The sequence below is a fragment of the Castor canadensis genome, chromosome 13, assembly GCF_047511655.1.
Source record: "Castor canadensis chromosome 13, mCasCan1.hap1v2, whole genome shotgun sequence".
NCBI lineage: Eukaryota > Metazoa > Chordata > Mammalia > Rodentia > Castoridae > Castor > Castor canadensis.
The window spans coordinates 70,575,476-70,593,806 of record NC_133398.1 but is presented as its reverse complement, the minus strand read 5'-3'; the positions used below and the strand labels follow the sequence as shown (position 1 = coordinate 70,593,806).

Here is an 18,331-nt window from a genome sequence, read left to right as displayed (position 1 = left end):
AATAATTGCAGATTCAGTGTCCTGTCACTACCCTAAGGGGTAGCGTGATCATAACACACAACTTCTTAAGGTTACCTGAATTTGCCACTACTTTGAGCTGGATTACTTCACCTCAAGATATTAAATCACACAAAGCTTTTGATTTCTTTTTCTTTGAGCCCTTGGGGACAGCCCAGAAACAGTTACTTTATGCAGTAGGAAAGCCTGCCCACCCAGCACACACACACACACACACACACACACACACTCATTACTGCCTACATTCATATGGATGACAATAGCTTTCAAGAAACCAGTGAATCTATGAATTCCAGCGTCAGGCTTTCTCTCAAAGAGCTTTGTTAGGAGAAAATCAGTTTTATGAAATAAGTGTTGTTCACATGTTCACTTGCTCCTTTAAGAAAAAAAAAAAAAACACTGCTACCATTTGCAAACTTAGAACAACTGAAACCAAAATAATTTTCATAAATATTTTAAATAGTTATTAATTCCAGGGCATTGTTTGAAAGGGTCTCCAAAATTCTTTTTTTTTCCCCATTGGTTTTTTTTAAACAGTATGACTTATTTTTCAGCCTTTGTTTTACTGGTATTTAGGAATCTCAAATCAGAAGTGATTCTGGATATTTTTTCTTAAATTTTCTTCTAAATGTTTAGTCTTATTTCTTTATTCAGAGTATACCATATTTGTTTACTTTTTTTCACTTCCCTAATTTGACCTATTTCTTACCCAGCCTTATCAATGTACCTGGGGACAATCCAAATGGCCAGGGGACAATGAAGATGATCAGTTACAGCAACACCAAGCTGATCTTGCCCCTTTTCCAAGCTATATTTTGTCTCCTTTTGCTCAAAACCTGCTTGACTTCAGAGCACAATAAAATCCAAGGAGAAAGTCCCATCTCTCTACTGAAAACACTGGGTCATCTCATTCTTTCTTTAATTAATTCACTGAACTAAAATTTATGAAGAACCTGCTGTGTGCACCTCTCGTTTCCTCCAACACCCTCCTCCCAAAGAGTTATAAACTCTATGCGTGGATCATTGCTAGTAGCTCTCCTATATTTCTCACTTTATCTGTCTGCCATTTGATCTGCCTAATAAATTCCAACCTCACTCCATGCCCCTTTAAGACCAATTTGTTTGATGATTGTTGTAATAGTACAGAAATCACACAAAATGGGTATGTGTTTTTGCATGTTTTCCCAGAAGCCTTTGAGTCATAAGAATGAGGAATACACATATTGATTTCTATAGTTCTGATTTGACAACTTGTATCTGTTGCCTTTTTATGATGGTTTCACTTCTCAGTGGCAGTGACAGTCATTCTATTTTAAACCCTTTCCATAGCTGCACATTTTTAAAACTCAGTTTCAGCAAATCTCATAGAGTGGCGATTATGAGTGTTAGCAACAAAGTCTCAGAAGATGAATCATTTGTTTCTATTTTTTTCTTAACCATGTCCCGTTCTTTTATTCATTATTAAGCACATTGATGTGACGATGAAATGGTTTCCTCTATTTTTATCTTCAAACGATCTCTAGTTGCTGTTTCTGCACATTGCTAGATTTATTCCAGCCTCTTACACTGGGATCGTAGTTCAGCTTCAGTTTGGAGCCAAGTGCCCCACAGCAGAAATGACCACACCTCTGCAGTGGCATTTTTCCCAGGCCATTCCTGCCTTTAATAACCAGCCAGCCAGGAGGCAAGTCTGCATCTCCTCACAACAGAGCCTTGTGTTAGGCCTGGTGCACAATTAGCTGTGAGCAATTACAAGTGGTCCTCTCTTTGAAAGCTCTTTCAGCACCATGTCTACACTTACACCACTGCTTTTATTTTTAATCTAATGGCTTTGCCTCTCTCTCCCTCTCTTTCTCTCTCTGAATTAAATAATATCAACAAAACAGAAACCAAGGAAATTCAGAGGTTTGCGGCTTTACAAAGACTGGATCTCGAAAAGATTTTCACAAGACGCTTCAGAAACAGACGTTTGAATCAGAAACCTTGGAGTGCAATGAACCCGCTGCTCAGGTATTTCCTATCAACAAACATGGTTACCAGGGTTACGGGTTGCGGGGGGGGGGGGGGCTGTTCTGCACATTTTTTTTTTAAAGGAGAATGAAAGAGTCACAGAATATCCAAGAAGGAGGAACTCTACCATCTGAGTCAGTGATACCTATTTTTTTTCAAGCTTGTTTGTAGCTACAGAAATTAGTATTTAAATGAAAACCCAGAAGTTTCATGATTAAAATAGATAAAAATGAAGGGACTCTAGTTAGGGAAGGAAGACACCTTGAGCCCATTCCTAAAACAATTCCTGCAGTTTCCCCCCCTGGAAAGCAAGAATGATGCTAACTCATAAGGTTATTTGAGTATTAAGTGAGTTAATGTGTGTAAAACTTTCACAGTAGCCAAAAGATGGAAGCAAGCCAAGTGTCCATCACTGGATGAATGGATAGGCAAAATTTGGTTACCCAAGGTGAGGAAAGAATGGGGAATTCTTGTTTAATGGATACAGTGTTTCAGTTTTGCAAGATGAAAAGAATTATGGAGATGGATAGTGGTGATGGTTTCAATACAGTGTGAATGGACTAGTCCTATTGAAAAATGGTTAAGATAATAAATTTTATGTTATGTATGTTTTACCACAATTAATTGTTTGTGGGTTTTGGTTGTTTGTTTTTTTTTTTTTCATGGTACTGGGGCTTGAACAAAGGGCCTACACCTTGAGCCACTCCATCACCCCTTTTTTTTGTGATGGGTTTTTTCAAGACAGGATCTCATGAACTATTTGCTGGGGTTGACTTTAAACCGTGATCCTGCTGATCGCTGCCTCCTGAGTAGCTAGGATTACAGGTGTGAGCCACGGGTGCCCAACTATGATTAAAATTTTTACAAGTCAGTGTTCTAGTCCAACCTGCTCATTTTACAGGGAGAAAAATAAAAGAGAAGAATAAATTTGTCTGAATTTGCACAAGATTGCTTCTGAACTACTGTAATTTTCAGTTTTCAGATGTCTTCATAACACAGGCATGCTGAAAATAATTAGAATAATACCCATTTTTCAAACAACATGGTCTCTAAAGCCAAGCCAACTGCTTAAAATGAACTTCACAGCCGTCAATTCTAGTGCTGAATATGGCAGGCTTACTGAGAGATGGAATATCTATTTGCAGTACATACTGTATGGGTGATTTAGGAAATTTTCATTGGTAGTTTTCACACTACATGAACGATTAAGTTGTGCCTTGTATTAGTAAGAAAGAAGCCACACTCTATATTTCACCACAAGGGATTTAACATTGGGAATTGATTAAATGAGTTTTGGAGAGCTGAGAGAACATAAGGGGAAAGCTGAGGTTATACAGAAGTCATAACTGCAGGAAACAGCACAGCATCTAGGGTCTGGGGTGGAAGGCAGTGATTCTCCTACTTGATCTTCATCAGAATCCCCTACAGGGCTGTTCAAACACAGACTGCTGGACTCTACCCACCAGAGTCTCTGACTCTGTATGTCTGGGGTTGTGATGAGGGTTTGCATTTCTAATTAGCATTTCACAAGTGATGCTGTTGCTGCTGGTCCCAAGATTACAATTGGAGGATCACAGTTCTCCAAGTGTAAAGCTTAGAGTTATCAGAACCTAGGTCTAGGGTAAAACTTAGAGTTATCAGAACTTAGAAGCTCAGAAGAGAGGCCTCAGAGCAAGAACTCAAATCCCTGAGAAGAGGGCACTGCCCAGCAGGTGGAGTTTTCTTAAGATCTCAGAGGACCCAATGAAGTCTGGATTCAGAGCTCTTAGAAGAGGCTGCCCTGCTAGTGTCACTACCTCCAAGGAAATAAGACGAGGATGATTCTAGAAGTGTGGAAAGCAGCTGAAGGCTAGAACCAGCTGTCACACCAAAGTGAGAGGAACTGCAAGCAAAAGGGAAGGAGCCAGTCCCTTCTTCCTACTACAGACATCCAGTCCCCACCCCGCCCCACCCCCGGCCCCATAGTACCTCCTATCGGCAGAACTTAAAGGTAACAGAAGGTGAAGCAAAAATATGATTTACTAAGTCCCAGACTTATCACCATAGAACAAAATAAAAGTCATATATGTTCTACAGTATACATATATTTCATCAAAAATTAGATCACTTTATGTACAATGTTTTATAGCTTCCTTTTTCTTATTACTAGTATACTGAGGTTATCTTTCTCTTCCAGTGAATACATTTTAATGGCTGCATAGCATTACATTGTGTATAAATTTCAAAATCTTTTAATCCTTCCCCTTCTGAGGGACACTTACTTTGTTTCTATTATTTTACTATTGCAAACAATGTTTCAGAGATTATCTTGGTCCTCATATTCTCATATACTTGCCTAAATATATCCTTAGGACAATTTCTTAGAAGTAAAATTTCTGAATTAAAGCATATAAGCATTTTAAGACTTTTGACACAAGTATACATACACACATATATATATAATCTTGAGATCCTTTTAAAGAAACTTGAGAAAGTAAACTCATTTTCCTCAAACCCTTATAAATTCTAAGACAAACAAAATTATTTGTAATTGAAGTGGTAATATTGATTATTGCCAGAACATTCAATATAGGTAAAATTTATGATTTAGTAGATTAGCACTTTAATGAGATAAATAAATGTCACAAAAATGTGTAGTATAAATTGTAAACAGTACATCCATTTTGCAGCACTTTGAGAATAACATTCATAAATTTTACAAATATTTACCATTGATCTGTGTTTTACAATACATTGTTGATTATAGTTATTTATTCTTTGCGGAGTCTTTGATTAGGTGTGCAATTCCCAATTACCAAGAAACTCCTAATGGATCCACTCATGATGGATTTAAGACTATTTTTTTCCAACACACTTCAGCTGTAAGCTATAGTTTCTTTTTTTTCCTTCCTTCCTTCTTTCCTTCCTTCCTTCCTTCCATCCTTCCTTTCTTTCTCTTGTGCTAAGTCCTGTAGGTAAAAGCACCCAAACCTCACATCTCTCTATTTGGAAACGTAGCACTCAGCTTTTGGAGTTTATATAAGGTTTGCTTTGGAAGACTCTTCACAAGTCATCTCATTTTCCAGTTTCAAAAACTAAGTTCTCGGAGTTGAGATTAGAATAAGGTCACTGTAGCCCCAGTCCAGTCTCTGTTTTGCTTCAGCGTGAGACATGAGCATGGTTCCTAAGAGACTTGGCTCCCAATCTCCAGAAAAGAAGAAGCCAACAACTGAGAGGGACACAGTGCTGCTGTCAACTTTGTTCACACTGGTTTATCTGTATCTGAGGAATGACTACTCATCCAGATGAGAAGGAGACATCTCACTTCAGAACAGTCAAGCCAGGAAGCTACGATACCATTCTTGTCAAAATCCCTGGTTTATTCAGAAAACTCCTTAAGGCCTGAAATTTTGTAGATCCATGTTGGAGTGCTCTTGAGGCATCCGAATCTATCTCTCATTTGATCCCCCTCTCTCTCCACAAAGGCTTATTGTCTTCTCTCACAGACAGGCCCTTGCCGCTTAAACGTGCTGTGCGATGTGTCTGGGAAAGGCTCCCTCACGGCCTGTGGCTTTGACCTCCGCAGTCTGCAGCCTGACCAGCGGCTGGAAAACCTGCTGCAACTCGTGAGCGCCGAGGACTTCGAGAAGCAGAACGAAGAGGCCCGCAGGACTAATCGGCAGGCAGAGCTCTTTGCCCTGTACCCATCGGTGGACGAGGTGGGTGCAAGTGTCCATACTGGATAGTCTCAGTGAAGACACAGATGGTCCCAAGGTGGACTTGACTGTTCAGTATCACTATAGAGCAGCACTTGATATCAAAAGGCTTAATGCTGTGATGTGTGGGGCTGGGTTTTTCACTTAGGCAAGCTTGTGTCACTGGAGGGCCAATTATTGACCATCAGACAGCTGGAATGTTGTTAAGAATATCAGCTGGGATTTTTATAGCACTTTATGAGATATATTCACTGAGATTAGATCATTTACTCCTCACAAGGTCTCAGGTGTTACCTGCAGCAATCCCACTCAGAGAAAAGAACTACCCAGTTATGTGATAGTATGTTTTGCATATAATCTACTGAGTCACATATTACTTAACCTTTATGTTAAGGCTTATTTTTAATGGTCCCAGTGAGCAACTAGAGAGACCTATTTTGAAAGTATTCCCTGCCAAGATAGTCACAGCCATGCTCCCAGTGTGTGGAACTCTGGGATCTTGTTTGTCTATGTTTTATTTATTGAAGCTGACCAAGGGCAATTTGCAGCCATTCGCTGGGATGTTTTGAATGAGATGAGAGATGTCCATTATTCAAGATTCACACCGTTTGTGTTCCTTCTGCTCTATACGAGGCTCTCAGTCTTCCTTTCCACATGTCAGGTTCTCTAAACTTAGGAATTTTGCCAGAACAGATAAGACAGCAGATATGTCTGCTGTCCAAACTTTATTAAAAGTTCAATTGCAAGAAATAAGATTTGGAGAAATTTTGCATAAAAGATATGCATCTATCTGTGGCTCTAAATATTTGAAATTTGGTTCTCAGATCTAGCAACACCATCACGGGACCTGACTCTCACCCTTCGTATAGCTCCTCCTCACCCCATTGAATTGTTTGTTGACAGTAGAGGAAATGGCAGTCATGAGATATGACATCGTGTCCACTGTGGAAATATTGTTGAGGATACTGGCCTGCTCATCACCCAGCTCCCCATCCCAAGGAAGGTCTAAGGGGAAAATGTTCCTCCAGCCTACAGCCAAAGAAATTGTCCACTGAGATACGCACAGACTTAGAGATTGTGCATACTTTTTAATTGACTCTCCTGAATTCCTTACTGAGAGTTACATTTCTGTCTCCACCAAAGATGGCTGCTTACTTGTTGGCATCCTGAAGTCGCTCACCTTTCTGTCCTTATCCTTATCTTCCAACCTTGGTTTCTGTACCTACTACCTTATTTTCAGTTTTGTCTGCAGCCTCAATTCCTCTTCCGAATGAGGTAGACTAAAAATAAATGTCTCACTTATATGCAGAACCCACAAGTGTCTACTTCATAGAAACCGAGAGTAGAAAGGTGCTTACCAAGAGTTGGTGAGGGTTGGGGAGAGGTGTTGATCAGAGATAGAAAATTTCCATTAGACCAGAGGACTAAGTCTTAGTGATCTCTTGCACTGCATGGTAAGCACAGCCAATGATAACATGTCATATGTTTTTAAATTGTTAAAAGAATAGATTTTTCAACATTCTTATCACCAAAAAAAAAAGATAATGAATATGTAATTAGCTTGATTTAATCTTCCTACAGTGTATGCATAAATCAAACCATCACATTGTATCTCACAAAAATACAAGACTATTGTCAATTTAAAAAGTAATAGTTAAAAAAAAGCTAGCCCTCTCATTGTAATAAAAGATGTTATAAAATAAAAAAACTAAAAAAAAGGTAGAAGTAATTTTTGAATAGATATTTAGTATTTACTACCTTTTTTGCATTTTCTTGTAAAATCACCAAATAAAGCTTTAAGTACAAGGAAATTCTATGACCAGAAAATGAATTATTGGAAAAAACTGATAATTCTTTAAAAATGGTTTTACATGAAATTGGTTAAGTAAAATTGATTTCAAATTATAATATAATAATTTAAAATAAGTATAAATTTTAATAATTTCTTTTTGTTTTGGAGGGATTTTTATTTTCTATGGGGCTAGGACAAAATATATTTACTGATGGATACTTATTGGATTATCTATTATTTTTATTATTAAAAAATTAGGCATCATTTGATATTTTAAAAAAAAAGGTAATAGTTGGGCACCAACTGTAATCTGTTACTTGGGAAACTGAGATTATGAGGATTGCCATTTGAGACCAACCCCAAGCAAAACAGTTGAGAGACCCTATCTCAGCCAACAATTGAGTATGGTGGTCCATGCCTGTCATCCCAAGCTATACGAGATGCTGAAATGAGGAGGATCAGGTTCCAATACAGCCTGGGAAAAAACTGAGATGCTATTTCCAAAATAACCAGAGCAAAAGGGCTAGAAGCATGGCTCAAGCCCTAGAGTGCCTTCCTAGCAAGCCCAAAGCCCTGAGTTCAAACCCCAGTACCATTTAAAAGGAATAAGTAAATAAATTAGATAGGAATTATATGGGCAGTATTGTCAAGTAAGAATCAAAGATTAAGCAATTTGTTCAAAGTTTAAAAGGTAAAATAAGTTATAAAACAGGGACCCTAACCCATTAACTAAATTTCACGTTTTCTTGTTTATGTATTTCTGTGTGACTACCTGGTATATTGGCATACATAACTGAATGCAAAGATGATATTTTAAAAATCACATCTTTCCATCTGTAACCAGATTTGTCCAAAAATACTCTCTTATGAGTACTAGTCAAGTGAAGATTTGTTCTTCACTTCCTTCCTGTTCTGCCTATTTCTATGATAGAGATACTAACATGTAATAAAGGAAGCTAAAGTGGATACCAGAAAAGACAAAAAAAATTAAAGAATGAGACCAAGACCAGTAAGACTTAGGTCATCAAAGTCTCCCTGATGCATGAAGTGGGAGATTGTCCAGTCTGATGGATTGAAAGAATAAACCTTAAATTGCTTTTGAACATACTTTGTTTTATTGTCTTTAAGACAAAGTAGAAACACACATGGGGCTGAAAGTTATAATCTCCCAGAGGTCCTAGTGGATCTGCACTTACCCAGTAAAGAGGAAAGCTTTGTAATTAATGTACAGCTACTTGCAACCTAGAATGTGGAAAATGCTTGAGGGCCTCTACACCAGTCCTTTAAGATTTTGAAGCTGTCCCCACTGAAACTAACATTGTACTACACATGTTCCAATGTGTACTTTCTCCAAAGAAAGTCATAGGAAGGGAGGTGATTTTCTGCAGCCTCTGAAAGGATTTTAAAAAGTGCTGATATTTTTGGTGACACATTAATGAGATTATTTTATATTACCATTACTTTATTTCCCAGTAAGGAAAGTTAGAAGAGGTAAACTATTATACTGAAATTATGACTGAGTCCCAAAAGAGGCCAAAGTAGAAATCAACCCCTAGGCTTTTGCCATGTAAGTTCTGCTTTCCATTGCAGTGATTCAGCAAGAAGCATCCCATGTGTTCATCCTAAGGACAATACCTCTATACTAAAAATTTCACCGAGGTTTGCTAAGAACTCTTGCTTACAAGTGACAGAACCCAACTATAAACCAATAAGACAGCCAACTGTGGTGGTACATGCCTGTAATCCTAGCATTCAGGACTTGGTGACAGGAGGATACAAGTTCGAGGACAGCCTGTGCTACATAAAGGAAAAAAAAAAAAAGATTGGAAAGTACTCTTTGGCTCATATAGCAAAACCACAGGTAGACAAATGTGGAGTTGGCTTCAGGATCCATTGGCTCAGTAGATGGAAGACTATCATCTCTCTCATCCTTTCTCTCTCACTCCCTTCTCCCCTCTCTCCATTTACATACATTTTCCAGGATGCTGAAAACCACAGGTGTACACTAAAGCTTCCTGCTCCCTTTTCTGTTTCTTTGGAAATTAGCTGTAACACCTCAAGAAATTCAGGTACAAGATACTTAGGAAGTACATTATCCAAATGTCACATGTGGACCTTGTTTGGACCCTAGTTTAACAAATAGAGACTAAATATTTAGTGGCAATAAGAAATTATGGCAATTTTAGGAGCAATAATGGCATTATTATATGTGCTTTTTAAAAGTCCCTATCTTTTAGAGATATGGACTGAAATATTTACAGATGAAACGAAATGATGTCTAGGGACTTGCTTGCAAATAATCCAGTATTTAGTGGGGTAGGTAGCAAATGGGCATACAGATGAAATCAGGTTGCTATCAGTTGAAATTGTTGGAGCCAGGTGAAAGTAAGGAGTGGTCACTGTGTTAGACTCTCTACTTTTGTATTATGTTTCAATTTTTCCAAATAAACAACTTTTAAAAAAAGGATTCCAAAAGTTATAATTCAGACCAAAGGCAGTCTTAGAAATCCACAAATGTCTTTACCTTGAGGTTATTTTCCAGTCGAGGGTTTTCCCTTCACATGTGTCTGTTCTGATGATCCTAAAAAGTTCAGCTGGCCCTGGGAAGTCCAGCTCAGGGTAGACATCAGAGCAGAGCCTCCTCTGAATGGAACTTGACACTGCTACCCAGCAAGATGACACCTGTGACCACAAGGAAAAGGGGTTGGGGGGGGAGGTTGTTGTGGCAAATAAGTTTACCACTTTGCTCATTCTCTACCAGACTGGGTACAAATTTATCAGGAAGGTGACTTCACTGCTATTTGGGAAAATGCCATGGTTGCTGAGGGATCCAGTGGGAAGCTCCCAGCATTTATCACCCAGGAAAAGACAGTTCGATCTGATCTAGTTCCTTGGACTCTTGTAAGTGACAGGCCATGTTTCAGGGTTTGGATGGCCTACTGCAAGAGTGCGAATTAAGTTTTCAAGGATTTGCACTATCTTTGCATACACGAATAGAATTAAGATTCAATGATAGTTAAGGTTTAAATGTAATATTGTAATAGGGACTTGATAGTTCTCCTGAAGTCTTTGTGGTAAGAGAGGCAGGAATAGCTTTTAGCTTGTTATTACTAAGCTTTCTTACTTAGACCTTTAGCAAGTTCTAACTCAACATGACTGTGTATAACCTGTAAATCCAGCTCCAAGTCTCTGTCACCTATTTAAGGGATCAGTGAGCTGAGAAAGAGACTCCATGTTGTAGCATGGAGGGGTTACAGCCTTTAGGGAACTACTCTGACTCAGATCTCAAGTCTGAAACTCACATGTTTACTAGTTAAAACTGTTGGCAGGAGAAATAGTTTGAATGTATATTTAGAGCAAGCAAATGAGGGAAAAAAGCCAACAATAGGTATAACATTTTGTAATGCCATCTGGTGGATGTTACAAAGTCACATCCAGGTTTACATTTCCTTCCTTCCTCCCTCAGGCTCTTTGTCTCAAATGCATGGGTTTCTGAAAGGAGAAATGATAACATCGAAGGCTGGGGGCTGGATGACAGACAGACAAAATAGTGTTCTCCTATTAGAAATAAAGCAAATTGACTTGAACCTAGGAGGGCAGCCTTTCCTTTCCTGGGTTTACACCCTCTGGAAATCCTCATGGAAATCCACTAATGACTTTTTTTACAATGTGATTAATAATAGGAGGATGCCGTGGAAATACGTCCGGTACCAGAATGTCCAAAGGAACATCTGGGCAACAGAATATTGGTGAAGGTGCTAACCCTGAAGTGAGTATCAGCAAACATGCCTGCCATGGCACTGATGCCTGTCTCGCCCATAAGATAAACTGTGCCTGGATCATCAGCTGGAATGAGGGAGGCTCTCCCAGCATGCTGGACAGAGGGGAACCATGGGGGAGAGGAGAAAGAGCAGAGCTTGGAGCTGGCTAGTGGATTCTGTTCCTGCCTAGCCTTTGACAGTCATTCTGGTACAACAGGGAAGGCAAACTCAGTGCCTGCTACACTCAGGCAGGCGTGGAAGTAATTGAGTGAAATGGCCTCCAATAAGAAAAATGGTGGTGGGCTGGGGTGTAGCTCAGTGGTAGAGCACTTGCCAGCATGAGCAAGGTCCTGGGTTCCAGCACCGCAAATAATAAAGAAACAATAAAAAATAGCGGTAAATCCAGTGGTGTGCTGGAATCAGCTTATACTGATTCTCTTCCCAGTTCCATGTTTGGTGAAATCACATTGGTAGGTTAAAATGGTGAAAATACCTACAACACAGAAATCAGCAAGGGCTACAAATGAGATGCTTTTCTTTTTCAGAGACTTGTTTGCTTGACATTTCCCAACACACCTCTGCTGAAACACAATGATGGATGCAACTGAAACCCAATCTCAGTGGTAGGGGACGATAGGGAGTAGTGGGGACTACAGGGAGTAGTGGGGACTACAACAAACTTTGCTAAGGGGCAGGGGACCCACTACTATCTACACCAACTCTTGCCAAGTAAATAGGCTTATTTTTGCCATTTTTCTGATTTTTCTTTTTTCTGGAGAAGCTGAGAATGCATCTTTTTCTGTATAAGTGTCTAACTTCTTAAATATTTTCTCATTCTTTAGAAACACCACAAACACCACACAATTCGAACGAAATATGTCTGCATTTTGGTTTCAACTTATGGATCAGTTAGTTTCCATATTTACAGTTAAAAAGTTACCCCTAAACTTTCCCATTGTGCACTTTTATGGAAAAAAGTCACAGGTTCTCTACATATTGTATAAATTTTGTACTTGCATATTAAAATATTATCTATATTATAAAACATTCATTAAGTTAGAAAGTTTAAAGATGAAGTAAATAAAGCCAAAAATACTAGTATTTTTTTACACTCCAGTGGATTGGCCTGCGTATCTCCTGGAGTGCTGGCAAATCGCTCTTCCTTTTTGCAGACTGCTACATTAGAAAACCACTTCTTCAAATCGTAGACCCTTTGAAAATATTAAAGTTGTAAATGTTCAGTGGCAGAGGATGGGCTGAGTGTGTGTGAGGCCCTGAATTCAGTCCCCAGCCCTGCAAAAAACCATAGGCCCGGTACTTTTCATGCACTGTTGGGAGGGTGATCTATCCCTGGAAGTCAGGTGTTTGGATCCCTTAAGCAGTGCCTGATTTCGGTTAAGCATTTGGATTTACACTCAGCACTGTGATTCAACCCAGGAACCTTCTCTGGGCTGTTGAGTTCTTACTTGTAAATGAAGTTGCTACACCACACGGTCTATCCTCCTGTGATTCTGATGAGCTGTTTCCTTCAGTTCTTTTGCCTCTAATGGTGAGCTAGCATGGCTTCTACCCAGGTAGGGGTGCTCACTGTGATACTCTTCTGTAGCCAGTTCTGCAAGTAGGGATGTCAGGGCCAAAAGGCCCTGTCTTGTGCACATAAGTGATCAGCCTATAAAGCAGCTCTGTTTCAAGTAGTCAGCACAGACGACAGACTCCAGCCTTGGGAGTCAACCATCAGCAGGAGGACTGTCTGGGATGACTGTTCTCCTCCGCATTGTTCAGGAAGTCTAGTCTATTGTCTGTGGCCTGCCACATTCACCCCCACAGGATGCATACTCAGGCCACTTTTAAATACCACTTGGGATTGGAGGAATTCTCCTCTGTGCTGTGTCATCAGCCTTCCAGGTCTGCCCAATAAATGGACGGCAGCTGTTCCTACAGGTGGCAAAACATGACTCACTGGAATCGCCTGGATTTCTCTTAATGAAAAATGTCAAATGTAGTTTCTAGTGATGTTCCTCCAGCTGCCAAAGCAGAAGTTAGATAGAACGAATGTGCTTGTCCAGTGCACTTGGCCTGCTCAATTGGCAAACAGTCCACAGTACTCATATACCTGCCACGGAGATGGTCCTAGGTATAACCATCTTAAGTAAACTGGATAAAAAGAAAATAAATAAATTCTTACAGATAAATCTTAAATATGAACAGTAAAAATTAATGATAATATTAAATACACATTTTATTTTTGACACACATATACAAAATTTTATTTATAACACTATATATTTTATCAGCTAGGGAATTTCTAAAAAGTTGTCAAGATCAATAACTGTCAATGTTTGTCTCTTGAGAAATAGATAAGGCTTCAAGGACACAGAGATAACTAAGCTGGTGCCAATTCTGCAAGTATTTAGAGGAGCAAGAGAAAAAGTGACCAGAGAATTTTTCTGTTTTGCATTTTAGGTAGGGAAATCTTTTAATTTTAAAATTTAATACCGTTTTATTTAAAGTAACTTCAGCTCAGAGGAATCTTCTTGGTGGTGTAATTTTGGTGTACATTAAATTTACCCAGGGAACTGAATTTTTTTGTTTGATTGGTTGGTTGGTTTTTGGTGGCACTGGGGTTTGAACTCAGTGCCTGATGCTTGCTAGGCAGACACTTTTACCACTTGAGTCACTCCACCAGCCCTTTTTTTGTGATGAGTTTTTCAAAATAGGATGAACTATTTGCCTGGGAGCTGGTTTTAAATGCAGATTTTTTTTTGTTTGTTTTTTTGTCTTTTCTTTTTTGGTGCTGGGATCAAACCCAGGGCCTTGTATGTGCAGATTTTGGGAGGCTCCCATCTCTCCCCAGAAATTCTGGTTCAGTAGGTATCAGGTGGAACCAAAAAAAAAAACTGCATGGTGACAAACTCCTTTTTTGCCTCAAATACTTCTATCTGGGAACTATGTTGGAAAAACACTGGTAGAAAAGCCTATATTCTGTTAGGAAAGGTTTGGTTTCACAACCTGACTGTGCCACTTCCTAACTTTGTGGCCTTGGTCAAATTAATTGATTTCTCCCCACTTCAATTTCCTTATATAGGGTTATATCTGAATTACAGTTATTTGTGAAGAGTAAAGGAGTTGACATGTGTAAAGTACTTAAAAAATGCTAATTTTCTTTTTTCACTCTCTCTGAACCACAGGGAGCTTAACATTCAGTCCCTACCTAAGCACAGCAATATTCAGACCTTTTGGCTATCAGGGAGCATGCAGTTAAATACAGGGTGACCATGCCAGCAACAGTTGGTGAGCCTAGTAAGCATAGGAAAGCCCGTGTGTGTGTGTGTGTGTGTGTGTGTGTGTGTGTGTGTTAAAATGTGTAGAACAGAAAATGTTAATCTTTTTTTTTTTCTGGGACTGGAGTTTGAAGTCAGGGCTTTGTGCTTGCTAGACAGGTGCTCTAACACTGGAGCCATGCCTCCTGCCATCTTAATATTTTTAATGTACAGTTCACTGGCATTGAGTTCGTGTACACTGTTGTCCAATCTTTACCGTCATTCATCTCCAGAAGATTTTCATCTTCTGGAATATATATGTGTATGGTTATACTTACACACATCTATATATGATATATACATACACATATATACACACATTTTTATGTATATATATACACACATATGTACAAATACACTATTATGCACTATTGTTATATGTATGTATGTGTGTATATACATACCCAAACACATATAAATATACCATTTTGCATATATATGTATGTATATTTATATATCCAATGGGATATTATTATACATACTATACCATTTTGTTTATCTGTTCATCTATCAGTGGGCACCTTTGTGTTCTGGTGAACAATGCTGCTGCTTGACACTGTTTTCATAGTACAGTCATACACATTATCTTCCATGATTCTACAACACCCCTGGAACATGGGAAGAGCACATGTCCTTTCCTCACTTTCCACATAAGTGAATGGAACTAGGAAAGGCAAGTAACCTGATTAGGATCCTAGAATTAGCAGAATCTGCCATTATGTCAAAGTGCCTCATTGCTAAAGATGCCATCTAACCAACTAACCCCTTTGTCTATGCTTGGGTCCTGCCCAAATACTCTTCTAAAAAGTCCTCTATTGACACAAAGCTATCCAATGGTAAGGCCATCTGTCACACATACCTTAAAATAAAATTTGGCGTAATTTTCATGTCTTCTAAAGTCATGGTGATCCAGACGTCTTCACTCTTTTCTGGTTTTCTCCCTCCCTCCCTTCCTTTTTTTCTTTTTTTTTTTTTTGCTGGGGATTGAACCCAGGTCCTGGCAAGTGTTCTACCACTTAGCTACACTCAGCACCAAAGGGCTCCTCGGGGCTCAGGCTACTCAAGGTTTATCTTCAGTGCTCATTTCCCTCCCTAGCTCAATCCAACGCTCAATCCAACAGCCTGAGCAACAGAGCTAGGAGGGCCAGAATCATCTATGTCATGGCCCAATCTTCTGACTGTCCCTGCACAAATCTGAGGAAAAACGATTAAACATTTCTTTGTTTTATTATCTGAAAAGCTTCATCCTTTAGAATTGACTAGTAGAGTTTCTTTCCCAGCAGTGAAATGTAAACAAGCCCATGACTGAAGAATCCTGTCAAGTACGGCAGCTAAGATGACAAGCAGTACTATTTGGGCTGGGGTGTAGTTCAGAGGTAAAGGAACTCTGGCATTTTCGAGGCCCTCAACCTAGTACCTCAAAGAAAACTATTTTGGATCAGACCAAAGGTCCATTCAGCCTGCTCTCTCTTGCAGTGCCACCAAGTGTTTTTTTGGGAGACTATACCAGCCACCATGACCTAAAGTGATTTGAAATTTTCCATAAGCCTCCATTATATCCTGGTATAACTATCATATGCAAGGTGTTAAGTATTCCTAGAAGCGATTTACATTTTAGCCAGCTTATATATCCAGGCACTTTCAGAAAATTCAAAATCATTTAGATTAAAACCATAATGATTTTTCTCTCTCTTTCTCTGACAGATTTGAAATTGAAATTGAACCTCTGTTTGCCAGTATCGCCCTCTACGATGTTAAAGAAAGGAAAAAGGTAAGAAAACAAACAAACAAAAAAACCCATCCCAGAGGCACACACAGTGTTCATGATTCTTTGGTTTCATGTTTTAAATCCCACTTCTATGCAGCAGAAAAACACATCAGATTTGAAAGCAAATGAATTTTGATGGCTTCAGTTCTAGTGTCTTTGCAATTTTTGAAGTAATAATCTGGGATCGTTCATCACTTGTGTTCTTTGAAGAACATTTAAGGAGAAAGCCAATTGGCCTGGTTGGGATAGAGAGAGAAATAAAGTAGTCAGGACATGGGATTATGCGTAAAAGAAAATAAAGCAAATGAGTTTTTCACTAGCTTGGATATGCATGTAGCATTTCCTCACTGTCACCTGGGTCATTGCGAGGGGTGGGTATTTTGTGTAGGAAAGAGTTAGGTTTACTTCAGGGTGAAGCCCTCACCAACTGTAAAGTGTTTTTCATTGAAAAGAATTCAATGACCCAGGAGAAGACTTCTCCATGATGGTTTTAATGCTCAGTCACTTTGTGATTCTGAGAGGACGACAAGGATGACAAGACTAAAGAAAGATGCTTCTGCCCTTTTCCCACAGCCACTCTGTATTGAAGGAAATGTGTAGCTCTTAAGAAAATATGAGTAACCAACGGTATTTGTATTAGTATAGGTAGATTAACTGTTTAAACAAATACATTCCCAAATTCAGGGCTTTAGAGCAGTACTTTTCACACTTGAGTGAGTATGCTGTAGAATCACCTGGAAGACTTGATCAAACACCCAGGTCCCAGCATTCCCAGAGTTTCTTGTATCTGCTGTGGTTGCTGGTCAGGGGATCACATTTTGATAAACCCCACCAGTTTAAGGAACAAGAACTTTCTGTCTTTGTTTCTTAACAATCCAGGTGTGGGTGCCAGGCCAGCAGTGCCTCCACTCCACTCAGTCAGTCAAGAACCCAGACTGGAAGTGGCTCCTTCATCTTCAATGCATACCCTCCCCAAATCACTCCTGTCATTGCTGTTGCTGCCCCCAATAAGGGAAAGGGTGGGTAAAGGAGGCCCGAAAGTGGACCCATTATTTATGATCACAATTGAATGAAGATAATTAGTCATGTGATTATTCCTGTCTACAAGGGAGACTGGCAAATGTAGTCTCTTCCTAGGCAGACCCTTCTCACTAAAAGGTTCTTAGTGAGGAAGGGAAGAACCCAACAGTGGCTCTTAAGTCACCCTAAATTAGAAAGTCATGACATGAGCACTGATCATGTCATGATATAGCTCAAAATGCTTAATGGGTCCTTACTACCTACAGTTACCCCACCACCTACAATTAAGAACACGCCATTCAGCATCCATGTCTGCTTACCTCCTTAAGGCTCTCATCTGTCTTGTTACCTTCCATAACCTGTCCAGAGTGAAGCCAGTCTACTCACTGTCACCTAAGCTTGCTCCAGGTCTTCCAGCCCCTGAGATAGTTACCTGTGCTATCCCTGGCACACTGTTCCCCTCCAGCTCTGCCTATGGCAGTCAGAGTCGTCTGTCTCCAGTGCCTCTTCCATGAGAGCGTTCCTGACACTCCAATGCTCTCTCGCCTTCTAGAACCTCCATTCTGCTTCTCTGTATGAACACAGTTACTGTTACTTTGCTTTTACTCTTGTTAGTTATATGTTGGCCTTTTCTCTCATCCTTTATTTGTTTTTCTTTTTTTTAAATTATTGTTGTACTGGGGGTACATTGTGACATTTACAAAAGTTCTTACAATATATCTTAGTTGAATTCACCCCCTCCATCATTTTCTTCCTCATTCTTGATTTTAAGCTAATTAAAAGCATAGGCAGCAGCCTGCTGTTTTTTAATCCTCAGGGCCTGGCACTTCTTAGGTAGGCGCTCTACTACTTGAACCACGCCCCAGCCATCCTGCTCTTCTTTGATGCAGTACCTAGCACATCACTCAGAAAATACTGATGGGTTGATCAAATTTTAACTGTTCCAA

At 39.4% G+C, this 18,331-nt stretch overlaps 1 protein-coding gene across 2 annotated transcripts in view; it reads left to right on the top strand.

The window, feature by feature from the left end:
• Positions 1 to 18,331, top strand: part of Dock8 (dedicator of cytokinesis 8) — a 216,514-nt gene that overhangs the window by 86,891 nt on the left and 111,292 nt on the right. For both annotated transcript variants that reach the window (XM_074051975.1, XM_020186256.2), the window contains 4 exons: positions 1,905 to 2,028; positions 5,514 to 5,726; positions 11,199 to 11,284; positions 16,301 to 16,367. In XM_074051975.1, the coding sequence (XP_073908076.1) occupies positions 1,905 to 2,028; positions 5,514 to 5,726; positions 11,199 to 11,284; positions 16,301 to 16,367 (490 nt within the window). The remainder of the gene's footprint in view (positions 1 to 1,904; positions 2,029 to 5,513; positions 5,727 to 11,198; positions 11,285 to 16,300; positions 16,368 to 18,331) is intronic.